Raw genomic sequence first — 22,374 nt, 5'->3', positions numbered from 1 at the left:
CAATGTCTTGTTGTAGCCTGCAGCAGCCCTTGACACTATCTACAACACCACTGACCTTTGTGTCAATGGCAAACGTACTAACCCACCCTTCCACTTCTTCATCCAAGTCATTTTTAAAAACTACAAAGAGCAGAGGCCCAAGAACAGATCCCTGTGGTACACCACTGGTCACCGACCTCCACTCACTGTCTTCTTTCAGCCAGCCAATTCGTATCCAGACAGCAAAATCTCCCTGTATCCCATACCTCCTAACTTTCAGGATGAGCCCATTGTGGGGAACCTTATCAAATGCCTTACTGATAACAATATAAACCACATCCACTGCTCGACCTTAGTCAACTTGTCTTGTCACATCCTCAAAGAACTCAATAAGACTTGTGATGCATGACCTGGCCCTCTCAAAGCCATGCTGACTATCTAATCAAACTATGTTTTCCCAAATAGTCATAAATCTTATCTCTCAGAATCCTTTCCAGTACCTTGCTTACCACAGACGTACGACTGACTGGTCTGTAATTCCCAGGGATTTCCCTATTCTCTTTCTTGAACCCAGGAACAACATTCACCTCCCTCCAATCATCCAAAACTACTCGTGGGCAGAGTGAGGACGCAAAGATCATCCCCAGAGATGCAGCAATCTCATTTCTTGCTTCCCGTAGTAACCTTGGATATAACTGGTCTGGCCCTGGGCACTTATCTATCCTGATGCTTCCCAGAATTTTCAGCACATCCACTTTCTTAACATTAATCTCTTCGAGCCTATTAACCTGGTCCACAGTGTGCTCACTATCAACAAGGTCCCTCTCTCTAGTTAATACTGAAGCAAAAAACTCATTTAGGGCCTTCCCTACCTCTTCAGACTCCAGGCACAAGTTCCCTCCACTATCCCTGATCAGCCCTGCCCTCTCTTTGATTATTCTCTTATTCCTAAGTGTAGAATGCCTTTCTTTTTTGTGCTCTCTCCTAGTTCTCCTCAGTTAATTTTTGACTTCTTTCCTAGCTACCCTGTAATCCTCTAAAGCTGTGCCAGCTTCCTCAACTTTAAGTAAGCTTATTTCTTCCTCTTGACGAGAAGCTCCTCTTCTCTTGTCATCCAAGGGTCCTTCATCTTACCATTTCTTGCCTATCTCTGTGGGACAAAGTTGTTCAATACTCGCAACAAATGCTCCTTAAACAGCCTCCACACTTCTGTTGTGCGTTTCCTACAGAACAATTGTTTCCAATTTATACTCCACAGCTCCTGTCTAATCGCAGTATAATTTCCCACCCCCCACCTTCCTTTTCAACATACATGGGCATCTTGGATTGTACCCCCATCTCCAATTACCAGTTTCCCTTGCCATTTCAATAAGAGTACACAATTTCAATAACTTGATGATTTTATGTTCATTAGGGAAGTTAGTCCTTTGCAGTGAGTTCTGGTTGTGAGCCTAGTCCTTCCCAAGATGTGCAAAAATTGCCAGTTAAATTTTGCTAGTTATGAATAAAACAAAATATCAAAGTAGCCATGCATTTATTTATCATTCAAAATAAACAGAAACCAGAATCAAATCTACAATGAGATAAACTGACCAAGACCTAATCACAATGATCACTTCTCTCTTCTAACAAATGCTGATAGCATTCTGGAACCCTTGAGTGAGATAAGCCCTACATCCCTTCATCTAGTTCAAGGACAGGCTCCCCCTTGAATGTTGTCAACTCCACATTCCTGCCAATCCCCAGAACCTGCATTCCAAGATGATTCCACACTGGAGGACCAATCTCACAAATGGTATCAAAGTCTGGGACCATAACCATCACCCAAGTATTTCTGAACCTTGATTCTCTAAACCCCAGGTACGGATCTTCAAGCTTCTACAATGTGCACATTATCTAGTTGTGTACATCTTCATCTATAATTTGAAAAAGCATCGAGATTAAATACATAGGTAAACTAACACAAGAAATAAAAGCCAATTGCAACATTTAAGAGGCATTTGGATGGGTATATGAATAGGAAGGGTTTGGAGGGATATGGGCAGGGTGCTGGCAGGTGGGACTAGATAGCGTTAGGATAGCTGGTTGGCATGGACGGGTTGGACCGAAGGGTCTGTTTCTATGCTGTACATCTCTATGACTCTATAAATGCAATGAAACATTTAAGAATACCAGAATAATCAAACATTGGTTTACACTTCACACAATAAAAAAGTGGCAGAATTTAAAACTCAAAGCAGAGTGCAATACAGAGTTGGTTTATCCAATCCCCACAATCTCCTGAATCGATTTGGCAACAACAACTTCCTGAAACTTATCTATCTTACCTACATAATAGTCTCACTTTTCCACTAACTTTAACAACTTCTCAAAATAAACATTACTTTATCTCTAAGATATGCAGTACTGTTGCCAACATATATATCCCAGTTCAATGTTTTATGTGCTGTGGGAACCAGCTGAGGTACAAGAAGCGAACGATCCAAGGATGGAAAGACGACAAGGCAGAAGCAACAACAGAAGTGTCTGCAGTATCTTGCTTTTCTCTTCTGTACAGTTTCTTGGGATATATATTGCATTAAAAATGTGCCATGCAATTCCAAGCTGCCATTGTGGTGGGGGACTTAACTATGAGACTAAATAGGTTGTAGATTTAACTTCTACTCTTCTGCTGAACTAAATTTTAATTAATTAGGTAATATGAGTGATTTCAACAGTTAATGGTATCAGGGAGGAGAAAGTGAGGACTGCAGATACTGGAGCTCAGAGTCAAGAGTATCGTGCTGGAAAAGCACAGGAAGTCAGGCAGCATCCGAGGAGCAGGAGAATTGACATTTCTGGCATAAGCCCTTCATTAGGAAGGGAGTTAATGGCATCAGAATGAAAAAAATACAGGGTACCTGCTCTTGACTTCTCTTAAATGCAATCTACTACAAAATGAACTAAGTAAAAAATGAGGCCAGGGATGGACTGAACTGCAATACTTCCAACAGCTGCATAGTCTCACAATATTCTATCTAAATTTGCACAGGAAAAGTTGCTATTTCAGCAAGATACCAATGAGGCTACAGCATATTATCCCCTGCCTCAATAAGAGGGAAATGGAAGTCCACCACATTAATAAATTAATAGTCCGCTGTTTACCAAATCACTACACCCAAAGACAGAAATCCTTGATCGTATTTCAACAATCAACATCGTACAGAGCACAAAATATCTTGTTAATACTTGCAGCACAACCTAGTAGCATATTATATGATACTGAAATCATTATTTACATGTTTACATTCATCCCAAAAACACTGAAATTACTTTTTGATATCGACACATTAACAAGCAACTGTTAAGTTCTGCATGTAGTTTTTTTTTAAATCACAGAAGCAGCTCACCACAGACTGCCACATCTATTTGGTAGGCATGCTTTGCACCAAATACAAAAACATCATCCATGTCAATGGCACAGAAAACCAACGCAAGTATTAAAACTAGGGGAATTAAGTTCAATGCTCACCAGCAACCTGGATCTAATATTGATAAATTACCCAGCCCACAACACCTGGGTATCATGATTTTCATACAGCAGTGATACTTCATCAAAACCAGCTCAGAAGTAAAAACCACGGTGAAACTGGTCCAGGAACATTAAGGACAGTACAGCCGAAACAATCAACCCTGCTGCAGAGTATTACTCTGCTTCATGATCTTGCAGCCATTACACAAAGACAGTTAATATGCAGCTAAATGTTGCCATGGGGATATTGTCAGAGATAGCAAGTTTTGAGAAGATTTGTAGCTCAGGTTGAGGTTTTGGATGTAGGTTTGCTCGCTGAGCTGGAAGGTTCGTCACCTATTAGGTGGCATTTTCAGTAAGCCTCCGGATGAAGCACTGGTGGTGTAGCCTGCTTTCTATATCATTTCCTGTTCTTTTTCTTAGGGAGTGATAAATGGGATCCAAGTCAATGTTTTTGTTGATAGAGTTTTGGTTGGAATGCCATCCTTCTAGGAATTCTCATGCGTGTCTCTGTTTGGCTTGTCCTAGGATGGATGTGTTGTCCCAGTCAAAATGGTGTCCTTCCTCATCTGTATGTAAGGATACTTGTGAGAGTGGGTCATGTCATTTTGTGGCTAGTTCATATATCCTGGTGGCTAGTTTTCTGCCTGTTTGTCCAATGCAGTGTTTGTTACAGTTCTTGCAAGGTATTTTGTAAATGACATCAGTTTTGCTTGTTGTCTGTATAGGGTCTTTCAAATTCATTAGCTGCCGTTTTAGTGTGTTGGTAGGTTTGTGGGCTACCATGATGCCAAAGGGTCTGAGTAGTCTGGCAGTCATTTCCGAGATGTCTTTGATGTGGGCGAGAGTGGCTAGGATTTCTGGACGCGTTTTGTCCGCTTGTTTGGGTTGTTTGATTACATTTCCTACAGTATGCAAACATGTCCTTCGGCCTAACAAATTCACAGCGACCCTCCGAAGAGCAACCCACCCCCCTCTGACTAATGCACCTAACACTACAGGCAATTTAGCATGGCCAATTCACCTGACATGCACATCTTTGTACTGTGGGAGGAAACCGGAGCACCCAGAGGAAAGCAACGTAGACATGGGGAGAATGTGCAAACTCCACACAGACAGTTGCCCAAGGTGGGAATTGAACCTGGGTCCCTGGTGGTGTGAGGCATCATTGCAAACCACTGAGCCATCGCGACACCCCAGTTGTTGAGAAATTGCGGACTGTGTTCATTGGGTACCCATTCCTTTTGAATACACTGTATAGGTGATTTTTCTCTGCTCTGCGTAGTTTCTCTGTGCTGCAGTGTGTGGTGACTCAGTGAAATAATGTTCTAATGCAGCTTCGTTTGTGCATGTTGGGATGATTACTTCTGTAGTTAACTATTTGGTCCGTATGTGTTATTTTCCTGTAGATGCTGGTTTGAAGCTCCCCATTGACTGTTTGCTCTACTGTGACATCTAGGAATGGCAACTTTTTGTTGGTTTCCTCCTCTTTAGTGAATTTTATGCCAATAAGGGTATTATTGATGGTCTTGAAGGTTTCCTCTAACTTGTTTTGTTTCGTGATGACAAAGGTGTTATCCAAGTAGCGGACCCAAAATTTGGGCTGGATGGTTGGCAGAGCTGTTTGTTCAAGTTTTGACATTCCAACTAGAATGTCTATCAACAAACACATTGACTTGGATCCCATTTACCACCTCCTGAGAGAAAGAACAGAAAATGACATCACCATAGGAAATGGCGTCACCAACCCAAACATATAAAGAGAAAGCGGGCTACACCACCACTACTTCATCCGAAGACTCACTGAAGATGTTACCTAGTAAGGTGACGAAATGTCTGAAAACAAACCTTCCAGCTCAGTAAGCAAACCTACATCCAGTGTCAGAGATGTTCAAGGTCACTGTAATTAAGTGGTTCCATGTGCTGTCACATGTTGTCCGATATGGCATTCATCATTGTCTCATTTTACTCTATGAGATGAAAGACGTCAGAGCAACACTGAATTTTCCCTTTCACAAAGCAGTGAAAAACCTACTAAGAAAATATTGAAAATTATCAGCCCACTATCTAGATGGAAAGAGGCATGAGTTTTTATTCTGCACACACCTCAGCATCTCATAACTGGCTCAATAGCACAGGTATTTGGTTTCAGCCATCTCTGAAGATAATGGATAGCGTTCAACCAAATCCACATTGGGTATGGATAACATGGCCACCTGCTCTTTCAGTGGAAGATGAACAATTTGACATGCAATTGTGGCCATGATTCCAAAGCAAGGAACATATCATACCAACCTAGCTACTAAAATTGGTTGTGAGTAGCACCCTGTTTCTCAACCTGTCATTTCAGCAGACTACTAAACAGGTAGCGAAACTAGACAACACATTATAAAGTTTTTCTTTAATATGAAAATTTTGATAACCTTAGCATAACCAAAGATTTTTAATTTAGCCATTAAAGACAGCAATCAAATGAGACACTCAATGAAATTCCTTTTACTAATATCTTTATGTTTTCACGATGGATTTTGTGTGAAAACATTGAATACAGCATCACTGTAATGTGTCACTAGATGGTGCTATAAACACTGGAGCACAGCAGGTCAAATTTAAGGAATGAATGCCAGTCACAATTCTTGCACCTACAACGTGTTGTTAGAAATACAAAGCAATTTTTAACAAGAAAGCCTCTGACTGGCTTCCTAAAATTTAAAACCATTGTGAATGACATCAGCAGTTGATACAGGCTAAAATAAAACCAGCTTAGCAGCTAACCATCACAACTGTGCTCCAGACCTTGGATCATCCATTATCAATACCAGTTCTATGGTTACTTTTAAAGAGAGATTAATATTTGATTAGTGACAGGATTGAAGATGATACAGTATAAAATTGTTCAATTGCTCTTTTGACATGATAGTTTCTTAACTTTTAAGATTATGGAAATATATGAAAGAAAGCAACTGTTTTACAATAATTTCTGATGATTTGATCTAAATAGGTGCTCTGGAACTTTGCTCGATTTGCATTTGGGGCAAGGAGGAAATAGGGCCTCTGGGCCACCCGGACGAACCAACCCAACCAACCTGTGGCACAGCATTTCAACTCCCCCTCCCACTCCACCGAGGATATGCAGGTCATTGGACTCATCCACCGCCAAACCACAACAACCCGACGGTCGGAGGAGGAGCGTCTTATCTTCCGACTGGGAACCCTCCAACCGCAGGGGATGAACTTGGACTTCACCAGTTTCTTCATCCCCCCTCCCCCCACCTTGTCTCAGCCGGATCCTTCCAGCCCGGCACCGCCTTCCTGACCTGCAGTCTTCTTCTTGACCTCTCCGCCTCCACCCTACTCCGACCTATCACCCTCACCTTGACCTCTTTCCACCTATCACATTTCCAACTCCCCTCCTCCAAGTCCCTCCTCCCTACCTTTTATCTTCTCCTGCTGAACACTCTCTGCTCATTCCTGAAGAAGGGCCTGTGCCCGAAACGTCGAATCTCCTGTTCCCTGGATGCTGCCTGACCTGCTGTGCTGTTCCAGCAATAAAGTTTCAACTTTGATCTCCAGCATCTGCAGACCTCACTTTCTCCTCCAAGGAGGAAATAGCATAATCATCTGCCAGAGATTGGATACAGATTGGACACAGATTGGACAGATAGCACAATAAGTTTTATTAAAAACTGATCTGTGAATTATTGGCATTTTTCCAGTAACCAATACCACAAAATCATAACTTTTAAAAAATTCTGTCATGGAATGTGGGCTTTGTTGGCAGGGCCAACATTTATTATACATCGTAGTTGTCCTAAGATGGTGGTGGTGAACTGCCTTCTTAAATTGCTACAGTCCATGTATCCGCCACCTCCAAACGGACCCCACCACCAGGGATATATTTCCCTCCCCATCCATTTCCGTTTTCCGCAATGACCATTCCCTCCGTGACTACCTGGTCAGGTTCACGCCCCCCAACAATCCACCCTCCCTTCCTGGCAGCTTCCCCTGCCACCGCAGAAATTGCAAAACCTGCGCCCACACCTCCTCCCTCACCTCCATCCAAGGCCCCAAAGGAGCCTTCCACATCCAAAGTTTCACCTGCACATCCACCCATATCATTTATTGTATCCGTTGCTCCCGATGCGGTCTCCTGTACATTGGGGAGACTGGACGCTTCCTAGCAGAGCGCCTTGGGGAACATTTCCAGGACACCAGCACCAATCAACCCCACCGCCCTGTGGTCCAACATTTCAAGTCCCACTCTGCCGACGACATGCAGGTCCTGGGCCTCCTCCATCGCCACTCCCTCACCACCCGATGCCTGGAGGAAGAACGCCTCATCTTCCACCTCGGAACACTTCAACCCCATGGCATCAATGTGGATTTCACTAATTTCCTCATTTTTCCTTCCCCCACCTCATCCCAGATCCAGCCTTCCAGCTCAGCACCGCCCTCATAACCTGTCCTATCTGCCTATCTTCCTTTCCACCTATCCACTCCACCGTCCTCTCTGACCTATCACCTTCATCCCCACCCCCATTCACCCATTGTACTCTTTGCCACCTTCCCCCACCCTCTCTGACCTATCACTTCCATCCCCACCCCCATTCAATCATTGTACTCTATGCTACTTTCTCCCAACCCTACTCCCCTCTCATTTATCTCTCCACTCTGCAGGCACCTTGCTTCTATTCCTGATGAAGGGTTTTTGCCCAAAAAGTTGATTTTCCTGCTCCTCAGATGCTGCCTGACCTGCTGTGCTTTTCCAGCACCACTCTAATATAGACTACAGTCCGTGTATGTAGACTCACAATGCTATTAGGGAGGGAATTCCAGTATCTGGACTCAATGACACTGAAAGAATAGTTATATATTTCCAAGTCAGGATGGTGAGTGGTTTGGAGAGAACTTATAAACAGTGGTGTTCCCATGTAACTGCTGCCCAAGTCCTTCTAGATAGAAGTGGTTGTGATTTTGCAAGTGCTGTCCTAAGGAGCCTTGGTGAATTTCTGTAGTGCATCTTTTCGATAGTACACACTGCTGCTACTGAGCGTTGATGGTAGTGGAAGTGGATATGCTGCTAATCAAGCAGGCTGCTTTTTCCTGGATGATGTCAAGCTTCTCCAATGTTGCTGGAGTGGACTCATCACATTTTTCACTTGTGCCTTGTAGATAGTGGCCAGGCTTTGTGAGTCAGTAAGTGAGTTACTCGTTGCAGGATTCTTCACCTCTGACCTGCTCTTGGAGCCACATACTTAAAAGGTGAGCTTAGGTCAGCTTCTGGTCAATGGTAACCCCCAGGAAGATGATGGCCAGGAATTCACAGATGGTAACACCAGTGAATGTCAAGGGGTGATGGTCAGATTCTCTCTTGTTGCAAGTGGTCATTGCCTGGCATTTATGTGGCACAAATGTTACTCATCTATAAGAATTTATTACCCACTAACCTCAAAAGGAAAAAAAGTACTATGAGTATCTGTCCTCATTTTCCAACACAAATCAGTTATGCTGTGTTACAGGTCAAATGAAAGCTAAAATTAGGAGAGTCACTTGTAACTTCCTCTGGGACATACATGACATAATACAAGGAGACCAGAAACAAATGGAACAGTAATAGCAAAAATATGATTCTTATCAGAAAAACATTTAGCATAGATGACAATGAATAATTTTAACCACTAGAAATCTTGGTGACATTTTCACTTAAGCATTAGGAAGCTGGCCAAGATATTTTAAAAATTGTTAAAAAAAATCTCACTTCTGCAGAAACAGTGTATATGATTTCCACATGTAACCAAAAATTTGTATTACTTTGGAATCTAAAATTAAAAGGGAAGATTTTTTTTTAATTTTGAAAAATCAAGATAATGGGGTAAGAATTCTAATGCAGGGCAGTAAAGTCAAGAAATAAATAAGGGAAGTTGAGGAAAACCAGGAATTAGTGATAAGGTTCACAAAGACAGAATGTGTTGTCATAATGGTAATTATGAATTATCAAATTTTAACTTCCATTATCTGATGCTAAACCAGAGTCCCTTCATGGACTAAAATGGTTTCAAACAAATAGGGCAAACACTTTGCTAAAATGACTGCAAAGTCACCGGACCACAGACTGAGACAAGCATTGCTAAACCAATGTGAGCTGAAACTAACATCTTTTTTAGATTCCCTACAGTATGGACACAGGCCCTTCGGCCCAACAAGTCCACACCGACCCTCAGAAGAGTAACCCATCCAGACCCATTCCACCACCCTATATTTACCTCTGACTAATGCACCTAACACTATGGGCAATTTAGCATGGCCAATTCACTGACCTGCACATCTTTGGATTGTGGGAGGAAATCGGTGCACCCGGAGGAAACGCACGCAGACACGGGAAGACCGTGCAAACTCCACACAGACAGTCGTCCGAGGCGGGAATCAAACCTGGGTCCCTGGCACTGTGAGGCAGTAGTGCTAACCACTGAGCCACCGTGCTGGCCATCTTAAAAGAGGCCAAGGAAATCAGATATTTATTTCTTGTTTTAATTCATACTAGCATGATACGTTCACATGTTGAGAGATGAAAGGTTGTTTGCAGATTATCCGGCTTGCGAGAAAACAATCAAGGCAGACTCAGAAGTAAACAAAATAACTCTATTTCAACAGCTGCTTTTCAGCTGCAGAGCAAAGAAAAAAAATATATTTATAGCAAAAGCTTTAAGTCTCTTTCTCTCTCAGGTTCCTGTTCATTATCTCAGAAAGTTAAAAATCACACAACACCAGATTATAGTCCAACAGGTTTATTTGGAAGTACTAGCTTTTGGAGCAAGCAGAGGACAGAGCCCAGTGAAAAAGCGAATTGGGAAAACATCATTCATCAAGAACTCTGCAGATTTTACCACTACTAAGGATACAACTCAACAATAAACCTGTGGTTCCAAGTTTTTAAAAAAAAATCAAACATCTCAGGATCTCAAAGATCATTTTAAACCACATAGTGTTTATTCTTCCTGTTTGTACTAGAAATACTCTCCTTTTCAACGTTACCTGTGCTTGATTTTTTTTTATAAACTTGAGGTTAGTATGTAATAAAATTCCTCTTCCTTGCACACAACAAAACCTTGTAATTGTTGCCTGCGTTTTGATCTAATTAACTACATCTCCAATTCACATGTGATAGAGCTGTATGTTGCAACTGACCAGTAGGGACAAAACAAAGGGGGAGCTGGGAGGCTGTAAAAAGAGAGGAGGCAATTCACTCCTATTCACCTGGTTACAACAGATTACAATAGTTACAAAGAAGGAAGAAAAATATAAAAGATAGTGAAGAACAATTTTGAGCTCTTTTAAGATTCTTACTTGAAAAATGATGGATACATAGAGAGATGAAGCAAGTAGGATTAAAAGTTGTTAAGCTTTTTCCTTACATCCTGTCCAGGAAAACGAGATGAGACAGAAGAAAAACCCAGAAATACTGGTTCTTACCTACACATACAAAGTATGCAAGTAGTATTGCAACATTCATAGATGGTTTGAGATGTATCAGGATCATTTCAAAGTTGTTCCTCCAAGTTGTCAGTTTGACTTGGTAGTATTCCAAATCAGAAGGGTGTGGTAGAACATCCACTTAATGATTTCAACAAGTAATCTAGGCTAATACTAATGTAACACAAAAGGAGCATTTCATTGCTTTAGGATGAGGATTTAAACCAAAATGTTAAAAATTCCTCATTACTATTTGAAAAAACAGAAATAATTTGATTTGATATCTGATCCATTATGTTTCCTTCAATATAAAAGACAATACTGCACCTCAAAAGTATTTCATTGGTTGTAAAGAATTTTGGATTGTCCTGGGGCAGTGAAAGATGATTTGTAATATGAATATCTTCCTTTAAAATGAACTTCATCTCAATGCTGCATGCAAAAGGGCAAATATGATGGCCATTTTAAGAAATTTGTTCCCAAAATGCTTCATGATGTTTGAAAGATGTGATAATACAGTCCATAAATGCAGTGTTTACACTCAGGTAGATTTAAAATAATTTCAACAGGTTTTAAACTGTGATCTTAACAATTTTGCTGCATAAGGAACAGCTATGCAAGGAATTTTTATAAATAAGTCCCAGTCAGTAAATACATTCAGCTTTCAGGGATTATAGTCACTCTATAACACAGAACTAACTCTTTAATCACAATTAAGAATCAACTCACCATTCCTTCACATGAACCTCCGTGATCCCTTCGCCAATATCAGAAAGTTTAAACTGAACAACTTGGCCAGTAACAGCTGTAAAAATAAATACAAGTTTAGTTAACATCTGACCCAAGTAAGTTAAGTGAACCAGAAGTTCAACAAGAAACTAGAAAATATCCCAATTACCAGTAGAGGTTCTCAAAAATTTTGATTGTGCGTTGAGTTGAACAGATGATTTGTTAAATGTAGGATATTCTGGTTTCAGGAAATGGGTATTACTACGACATCTATAATGGTGCACACAAATCTGACAGAGAGAGACAAAGACAGTTAACATATGTAAATTCCATAAACCACAATGGCAAGTTTATAGTTACAAAACTTAAGGTTCTTTTAGGGTTCAGAAATGGGCGAAGTCAGAAATTATACTCTTGCAATGCAAAACTGATAAACATGAAGGTCCTAGAGTTCACCAGTGAACAATTTCTTAATTTGAATTTGAATTCAAATTATGCTTTATTGTCACATGCGCTCAAGTACAGAAGTACAGTGAGAAGTGTACACAGTCACCAGTTTTGGCCACATACAATTTTCAGCATTGTGAACAATACCAATGCTGAAAATACTGTTCTTGTTTATGCAGTCACTGTTAGTATTGAAAACTCCCAAGTAAAATAGTCATAGAAAAAGTTAAACTCTTTCTACAATGCACAACTGCCGTAAGCGTTCCTTTACGCTAATATCAGTATGAAATTGATTACAGCACATAACAATATCCAAAAATCCTATTTTCCCATAACCGATATGGAAAATAAAGAGCTCTACTATTATTATCTGACAACCGCCACTGTGCAAGGAATATGTCCACTTGGGGACGTCAACCTTAATAGATTTCAAAAGGAAGAAGGCTATTCCATAAAGGAATAAATACATCATGGACTACAACAGACTGTATTAAAAAAAAGGCAGAAATTCCCCTGTTAAATGTGCAAATTTAAATTGCTGGATTGTGCTAAGGTGTCATATATGAATTGGCTCCCACACGTAGCTGGGGTTTGGTTCTAGAAAAGGGGCTTCCTTTCCAAGCAGATATTTGCTATCTTGAGAAAACTCTTGGGGAAGAGGTCCTTTTCAATAGCCTTGATAACACAAATGAAACATTCTGTGTGCACAACTGGCTCTATTTTCTCAGCACATTTGAATGTTATAAATTCAGGACTATCAAAGTTGACGTCTTGCAGAAACTTTGAGAAGATTTCAGACATTAGATAAGACCATCCAAGATATATTTTGGTTCTGAGGATTTGGTGTGTTATGAAAGAGACAAAGGAATTCAAGGTTTGTGTAAAGATTTATAGCTTGGGTGCCATTTGTTATAGTTGTGGGTATGTTTGCTGAACTGGGAAGTTGATATGCAGACGTTTCATCCCCTGTCTAGTGACATCTTCAGTGCTTTGGAGACGCCTGTGAAGCAATGCTGTATTGTGTCATCTGGAATTTATTTGGTTCAATTTCTGCTGCTTCTGCTTGCCGGTTCCGGTTGTTCATTGTAGTGGCCAGTGTATTGGGTCTAGGTCAATGTGCTAGCTGATGGAGTTCGTGGCTGAGTGCCATGACTCTAGGAATTCGCTGGCTGTCCTCTGTTTCGCTTGTCCTATGATCATTGTGTTGTCCCAGTTGAATTTGAATTTGTGGTTCTTGTCATCTGCATGTATGGCTACTAGGGACAGCTGGTCATGGCGTTCAGTGGTTAGTTGGTGTTCGTGGATGTGGATTGCTAATTGCCTGCCTGTTTGCCCTATATAGTGTTTTGTGCAGTCTTGGCATGAATTCCTGTAAGTTACGTTAGTCTTGCACATGATCAGTATAGGGTCTTTTGTCCTGGTGAGTTGTTGCTGAGCGTAGCTGTCTGTTTATGGGCAGTCATGAATACAGTGGTCAGAGAAGTCTGGCTGTCAGTTCTGAAATGTTTTTTAATGTGAGGTAGAGTGACTAGTGAATTAGGTCGTCGTATTGTTTGTCTGTTAGGCATCTGTGGGTAAAGTTGTGGGGATATCCATTCTTGGCGAATACTCTTTTTCCTCTTCCGTTCATAGGCCAGGAATGTGTTGTAGCCCTTTCGAACACCAACTAGCCACTAAACGCCATGACCAGCTGTCCTTAGTAGCCAAACACACAGATAACAAGGACCACAGAGATTTGACTGGGACAACACAACAATCATAGGACAAGCTAAACAGAGGACAGCCCGGGAATTCCTAGAAGCATGGCACTCAGCCATGGACTCCATCAACAAGCACATTGATCTAGACCCAATATATTGGCCACTACAACGAACAACGGAAACTGGCAATCGGAAGCAGCAGAAACAGAACCAAATAAATTCCAGAAGACACAGTACAGCAGCGCTTCACAGGAGGCTCCAAAGTCCTGAAGATGTCATCTAAACAGGGGACGAAATGTTTGCAAATCAACTTTCCAGCTCAGCAAGCATATCCACAACTATGAGACAGAGGAATTGATAGGTCCTGGTAATAAGGGATGACAGTAGAACAGTGGTTATCCAACAGGGTATTAAAACTATTAAGGACCGTTCCCTCACAGTTAACAGTAATTCACTACAAGTTGATAAAAGGTGATAAGACACCAGGTACTTCACATACTCAAGCATACTGGATTGTTAACACTGAGTAAATGAATACAAGAGATGGTGGTAGGTTGAGTGATAGTCTCACACAGGACAGGGCCAAAGGGCAAGGTCTTAACGTAATAGGCCCAGAAGCTACTTAACTATAAGCAGAGATTGTACCTTAACAGAATGAAAGGAAGGGATGACAGTTTTTAGATCAAACTAGTTTTGATGCCTGCTGATAAACTAGAGGGCAAACTAATGACAGGCAAAACAAACAGAATTAGATTATTGCAAGGGATTTGGTTTTATTGTGAAATACAAGATAGAGGACGGTCAACCTTGTCATATAGACAGAAAAGGTCCTGGGAGATGCGACTCATATGCTAAAAGTAAGGCTAATTGCTCAAGGTTTTGAATAGCGACTGGGTGACGTAGATGTTAGAGTGGACATATCCACAGAAAGAAACAGCATCCTGAAAGTTACCTTGTTCTTGTAGTCTCATTTAAGGGAGCCAATTAGGATAAAAGCCATGCTTCTACATTTAAAAAAACTTGTCAATGGTTCCTTATGGAGTGGTATCAAGCATTGTTCCCTTTATATCATGGCTGAGAGTTCTGGACATGCCAATCAGAGTACTGATGCCGTTTCCAGTACAGACTTCTGATTTCAGAAGCCACATCTGCTTACAGACCTCCAAGTCTACCTAGTTTAATTTGAAAGATGTGTTATCGATAAGATTAAAGGAAGTGGAAAGGAAGCAAAAACACCTGTCATAAATCTAGAGCACCTGGGAACATCCCCAAAGACCTCACTGATTTATACTGAAAGACTGGTGTAATTAAATTTTTCACTTTTATTATTTTACTTGTGTTTTTTTTTTCCTGTTTCTATAAAACATAAAATGGGTAGTGGTGGGGGGGATTCAGTTTAATAATTACCTAGCAGTTACAACAGGTTTCCTGTCAAACATTAAGCAAGTGAATTGGAACAGTCCAACTAAATCAAAATTGGGGACTTTTTTCAGAATTTTCCCAATATTGCGTGATTTGCCCATTAAAAATGTAAACCACCTGGGCAATTACTGCAGAGTCAATGAAGTTGGGAACATCTGCATGATCTGGACATGCAACTCCAACATTCACTTCAGCAATGATGATCAACTAACTGGAAGATTGCTATTGACTAAAAATGGTGCAGATTTGAAGTAAATCTGAATTAACAACCCATTTAGAAAGGAATGATTCCATGTAAGTTAATCATTCTAAATCCCAGAAAGATGCTGTCACATCTAATGAAAAACAGAGCAGCTGTGAAGCATTATTGGTTAGTTGAATTGGTTGTGCACTCAAGACAGATTGAATGCTAGTTTTAATGTACTTATAGTAAGCATTACAGTGACACACCTGAAGTTGAAGATGTTTTAAGGGAAAATGAAACATTCAAATTTCTTTTTAATTAATAGAGAAATTTGTACTCAAATTTCCATTCATGGATGACCCAAACAAAATGAAAATAGTTATTTTTAGTGATTCTAATCATGCTAATCCTGCTGAGTACTCAAGTGCAGCTAGTTTCATAATACTTTTTGGTAAAATGGGAAATGTTACCCTTTAGCATAGGAAGTTAAAAGAAAGGCTTGCTAAAAGTTAATTAGCTGTGGAAATATTAGTTCTTGTGGAGGCAGTGTATGTGGCATTCTCTTTGTCAAATATTATTATGGAAATACTGTACAAAGGGTGGTAGATAGCCACTGAATGTTTTTTTCCTCATTCTTTCATGGGATGTGGATTTTTAAAATTCTTTCATGGAATGTAGGTGTCACGAACTAGACCAGCATTTATTGTCAATCTCCAACAGCCCAGAGAGAAGTTGAGTCATCCACATTGCTATGGGTCTGTAGACCAGAAGACAATCAACAGTGATTACATGGTAATCGTTAAACTAACATTTTATTTCAGGTTTTTACAGAATTCAAATTTCACCATCTGCTATGGTGGGATTTGAGCCCATGCCCTCAGAACATTAGTGTGGGTGTCTGAGTTACTAGTCTAGTGACATTACAACTACACCACTGCCTCCCCACATCCATGCTAAGGGCAGCATTTGTTGCCCAACCATAACTGTCTTGAACCGAGTGGCCTGATAGACCATTTCAGAAGGCATTTAAGAGTCAACCACCTTTCTGAGGGTCTGGAATCACATGGAGGGAAGAAGGGTTTTATTTTTATTGACTCGTAGGAAGTGGGTATTGCTGGCATTTATTGCACATTTCTATCTGCCCTGAAAGTGGCATGGAAGTGTTATTGATGCTCATCCCTTGTTGATCATCCCTGCATAGGTGGTGAGCTGCCTTCTTGAGCCACTGCATCCCTGTTCTGTAAATTGATGCACCATGCCCTCAGGGTGGGAATTCCAGGACTTTGACCCAGTGATAGTGAAGGAATGATGATACATTTCCAAGGTAGCTTGAAGAACTCTTGTCATCCTATGTCCCTACTTCTGAGCAAGAGGACCTGGTTGAAGTCCCACCTGCTCTAGAGGTTCCAAGCATGTTAATTAAAAAAATCTGCAAGTTAGGTTTAGTTGTGTAAAGTAGGATGCACTCATTGGATAATTAATTACTTACGCAGGCATAAGGTGGTGAGAGTGGGAGCAGGCAGCCTGGATAACTGACGGTGAGAGTGGAAGCAGGCACCCTGAGCAGCCAGCAGTGGAAACAGCAGCAGGCAGCTCAAGTGGTGAGAGCAGGAGTGGACAGCCTGGGGTGGTCGGCAGCAACCGGAACAGGCTGCAAAGCAAGAGCAGACTGCCCAGCAGCAGGGGGCAAAGTCGAGCCCAAAGCAGGGGAGGTCAAACCCTGTGAGGAGTTGAGAGCCCAGCATGGCCAGGTGTTTATGGACTGTGGTGTTGAACTGTTAACTGTATTTCTTTGTTTTTCTACCATTTAGTAAGGACTGTAATGTTTAACGTTTTAATTTGTTTTCCATTTTTTCTGCTTTGTACCTAAAATTCTGTACCTAGGTACCTTTGTACCCAAGATGGCACTGTAAGTGATGACTTGTAAACTTCCACAGCACCACTGAGTATATATGACAATAAACCTAATTCAATTCAATGGGGATGAAGGGCATCTCTAGACCGCACAGAAATATTATGATTTGATAAGTTTCATTTAAAGTTGATTTTTTTTGTGTCTTCAACTTAAATACATATTTCTCAAACTTGAAGCTTACAGACCACTTTTGTCCTCTTTCTTTCCTTCTTCTTTGAACTACAGGGTATCTACATGTTCTTTAAATCACTCCTGCCCTTCAGCCTATTGCAGGCCTTCCCCTTTTTTCTTCCTCTGTCCCTTTATCTTGGTCTTACTGGCTTAAAAACTGAATTTGTAGTATCCTCAGTTCTGATAAATGTAAAACATTAAGTCTCTCTCTTCAGCTGATACTTGACATGTTGAATGTTTTCAGTATTTTGTGTTTTTATTTCAAATGTTCTTCTGCTGGAGAGTGCTGGACTTTACACTACCTGGAAGCAGAGGAAGCGCAAGACTAGATGGACAGATATGATGGACATAGATTTAAACAGAGTGGGATTGGAAGAGGAATGAGTGATCAACAGAAGGGGACACAGGTGATCAACTAGCATCATGGTAGCTACAAGTAAAATGGGATTAGTTGAACAAAGAAGAATTTCAGTTCCTCAGCACTGACAGTACGTTGATTTTGTGTACTAACAAAATCAGATTTTGAAACTTGGTTATGCAATAGATAGTCTGAACAAGCACTTGAGATCTAAGTGAGAATCTTATTATTGAGAAACTTTGGTGTGAAAACCAAAGTCTCAGTCTGAAAGGAGTGAAAGAAAGAAATGAACAAAATAAAGAAAATCCAACAGCAGCAACTAGGTTAAGTCAAACTTGGATTTGAACATAAAGTATTAAGTGTCTGCAGATTTCAGGTCCTGAGAAAGACATGAAAAGTAGCAACCACCATAAAGAATTTAGATTTCATACAGTGAATACACGTTTACATTTGAACAAATGCTTCATTATGTTGCAATCAATTTCCAAACAAGGTAATGTCTCTCCTCTCAGACAGACATTTCCAGTGTCATATCCAGTGAAAATCATCATCAGCGATGTGATGAAATGTTCAACTGTGCCTTAATTGAGATGATGGAGTTCTCAAATACTTTTAAATTAACAGACAGTCACAGTTGGATATTTAAAACCACTGCTTAGCAATTCACAGTGAATCACAGCTGACTGGATTTCAGGGAGTGCCAACTGATCTGCATTCTATTTCTACTCATACTTTCAAAACCAATCAGTTTTCACTTTCATGAAAATCAAACGTAAAGTAAAGGTAATGAATGTTTAGAATAAAAATACAAGCCAAGTAATCTTCCTGAGTAGAGTTAAATAAATTTCCAGGACATAGTTTTCTCTATGAAACAAACAACCTTAGTCCTCACCTTCAGTATCTGGAAAGGACATTTGAAAGAGTACAAAATTTACAGCAGAGTATGGTCCACTGTGAAGCTGCCAGTTATTATTTGTATTGTTCAGAGTTTCATGTTCTGAATCTAAAATCACCTGTATGAATAAGATATTAGTAATAGTGGAAATTAACATTTAGAGTTATAGAGATGTACTGTATGGAAACAGACCCTTCGGATCTAGCTTGTCCATGCCATCCAGATATCCTACATTAATCTAATCCCAGTATTTAGCCCATATCCCTCTAAACCCTTCCTATTCATATATCCATCCAGATGCCTTTTAAAATTTCGTATTTGTGCCAGCCTCCACCCCTTCCTCTAGCAGCTCATTCCATACATGCACCACCCACTGCATGAAAATGCTAACCCTTAGGTCCCACCTTAAATCTATGTCATCTAGTTTTGAACTCCCACACCCTGGGGAAAAGACCTTGACGATTCACCTATCTTGATTTTATAAACCTCTGTAAGGTCACCCGTCAGCCTCCAACGTTCCAGGAAAAATAGCCCCAATCTATTTAGCCTCTCCCTATAAGCTCTAACCCTCCAATCCTGGCAACATCCTTGCAAATCTTTTCTGAACCCTTTCAAGTTTCACAACATCCATCCTACAGCAGGGAGATGAGAATTGCATGTAGTATTCCAAAAGTGGCCTAACCAATGTACTGTACAGCAGCAACATGACCTCCAACTCCTATACTCAATGCACCGATCTTTGTTCTTTCTCAGATTCCAGTCCTAGGGTATCTGAAAGTGAGTTGCGGCTTTAGAATTCTTCAATTATCTGACGTGTATTTTGATGATGCATTTGCCTGTCTTGACATTTGCACAATATATAGAAAATTGGGAATGATTTGTTAGTCAGGATTTGTAGGGACTCAAATCATGACCTTGCACCAGTGAATTGCCCTTCAATAGGAACATTAAACTGTTCTCTCTTTTACTGTGTTATCACAGATACTGCATCGCAAACATATACATAGTTAATGGGGGGAGGACAAGGTGAATATTGTATGTCTCATATTGTGACTGATCAAACAGTACAGCATTTAACCCAGCTCAGCACCTGAAACCAACTGTAAAACAAATACATTTGCTTGATTTGCTGACTAAACTTACTTTCAGATGTGTCATTAGAAAAAAGTTCATTCAAACCCTTTGGCTGATTCGAACATTTAGTTCAATAACGGCTGATCTTCTGACTTTACTCCACTTTCCTGCCTCTCCCCCAAGTCCCTGAGAGATCAAAATTCCACTATTCACTCTTGCAACATACTCGACAATGGAACACCCGCATCCTTCTTGGACTGACAGTTCCAAGATCACAACCTGGTCAGTGAAAAACTTTTTCACCTCATTCCTAAATGATCAGTCCTTTATACTAAGACTGTGGCCATGTTTCAGATTCTCCTGTCAAGGGAATCAACACTCAGTGTCTTTAAATGAGATCACCGCTCATTATTCTAAACTTCTGAGAATATAGACCCAATTTATTCAGCCTTTCTTCATAATGCAAGCCACCATGCAAGGAATCAATCCAGTGACTCTTTGCTGGACTGCCTCTAAGACAAGTATATCTATCTGCGGTATGGACGTCAAAACTGCACACAACATTCCCAGCTGTGGTCTTACTAAAGCCCTACACAACAGCAAAAAGACTTACATCTTATATTTAAATCACTTGGGGGAAAAAGCCTACATGCCATCCACTCAATTTTTAAATAAAAGTTTCTTCGTGGAATGTGCATATTGTTGGCAAGATAAGTATTCATCTCATTGCATCGATTGAGGTGATGTGGTAATCCTCCATGTCATGTAGGTACACCCACAGTACTGTAATGGAGGAAATGCCAGAATTATGATCCCATGACAGAACAGTGATTCTGTTCAAAGTCAGAATATTTGGAGATTTGGAGGCAAGTGTTTAAGTCCTAGTATGTCCAAGCATCTGCTATTCTTTTCCTTTGAGATGAGAAATATTGTGAGTTTAGAAGGTGCAGGTTGCCACAGTACACAATGTTGATGGTATACACTGCACTCACTGTGTGTCAGTGATGGAGGGAGTGCCAAATTAAGCAAGCTGCTTTGTCTTGGATGATGTCAAGTTTCTTAAGTGTTGTTGGAGTTGCAGTCATGCAGGCAAGTGGAGAGTGGGCTATCACACTCCTGTGTTGTGCTTAGGGAACAGTGGACAACCTCTGCAAAACCAGATAGATTAATCACAATAGAATTTCAGAATTCTGATCTCTTTTTGCAGCCATTACGTTTCCAGGATGTGCATTAAAACCTTTTGTCCAAGTATACCCAAATGTCTCTGACTATCACTATGTAAAAACATTTCACACCTTGATAACATATTCTGTTTTTCTATTCTTACTAGAAAAGTAAATAACCTTACACTTCTTCAAACTATATTCTACAGAATCATAGAAATATTACAACGCAGAAGGCCATTCATCTCATTGCATCGATTTTGGACCTCTGAAGGAGCAGGTTACATAGTGGCACTTGCCCACCCTTTTCCCACATCCCATTTCTCTTAAGATATTTAGAAACCTACTCTCTTTTCAAGCTAATTCCAACCCAACTTCATTAGCTTTACCTTGCATATTAACCTTAGTGTGGAAACATACCAAATGTATTTTGCAAGCATAAGTATACTATTTCTACTGGCTTCCCTTTTCTGAACTCACTATTTTCACCCTCGAAACCCAAACCATGTTGATTTGTCTGATCATACTCTGATTTTCTAAGTGCACTTTAAAGACTTTCTTAATAACAGATCTGAGAATTTTCCAAACAACTATGTTCAGACCTTCTGGCCCTTAGCACACTGTTTTCTTTTTCTTGCCTTCTGTGAACAGCTGTGTGACATTTGCTAACTTCCAACCCATTGGAATCTTAATAATTTTAGAAAATCATAAACGAGTGCATCATTTCTTCTGCAGCTATCTCTTTTAGAATTCATAAAACCATACAACTGGAACCTGTGTATTTGTCACTTTTTAGTCCCTTAAATTTCTCAATACTTTTACTCTATTGATCTTAAGTTTCATTCTCTCATTATCCCCATAGTCTTTTTTAAAATGATATGTTATTTGCATCTTTCACTATGAAGACAGGCAAAATGTTCACCATCTCTGCCACTCCCTTATTCCCCATCAAATATCACACTACTGCTTCTGTCAAGTATCTTGAAATGCCTCTTTAAATGTTCCCCACCATTTATGTACCACCTTATCATTCAGTCTGCTTCTCTGATTAACTGTAACTAGATCTCCTTCCATATCTACATAATCGGCTGTGTTTAGGATTCTTGTTTGGGACGGGAATACAACACCTTGAATTTAACATTGAATTTAATAGTACTGTATTTTGATGCTTTCCCCTTAGGTGTATCATTTATTATGAAATTACTCATTAAATCTGCCTCATTACACAAGATAACTGAAATATGTGGTAATTGGTTTTGCCACACATTGTTCCTAGAAGCTGTCACAGAAGCATTCTACAAGCTCATCGTGCAAACAACTCCTTTCACTTTTGATATGTCCCATCTACGTGCAGAT

The 22,374-nt window shown here is 40.3% G+C and overlaps 1 protein-coding gene across 2 annotated transcripts in view; it reads right to left on the bottom strand.

Annotated features, from left to right (window-relative positions):
• Positions 1-22,374, bottom strand: part of dbt (dihydrolipoamide branched chain transacylase E2) — a 61,230-nt gene that overhangs the window by 36,553 nt on the left and 2,303 nt on the right. For both annotated transcript variants that reach the window (XM_043699688.2, XM_043699687.2), the window contains exons 2-3: positions 11,859-11,979; positions 11,690-11,765 (exon numbers count right to left, since the gene is read on the bottom strand). In XM_043699688.2, the coding sequence (XP_043555623.1) occupies positions 11,690-11,765; positions 11,859-11,979 (197 nt within the window). The remainder of the gene's footprint in view (positions 1-11,689; positions 11,766-11,858; positions 11,980-22,374) is intronic.

This window comes from Chiloscyllium plagiosum, unplaced genomic scaffold (genome assembly GCF_037043375.1).
Source record: "Chiloscyllium plagiosum isolate Xiang-an unplaced genomic scaffold, Cpla_swu_hap1 HiC_scaffold_9, whole genome shotgun sequence".
NCBI lineage: Eukaryota > Metazoa > Chordata > Chondrichthyes > Orectolobiformes > Hemiscylliidae > Chiloscyllium > Chiloscyllium plagiosum.
The sequence above is the reverse complement of the archived record's forward strand: the minus strand, read 5'-3'. Positions and strand labels throughout refer to the sequence as shown.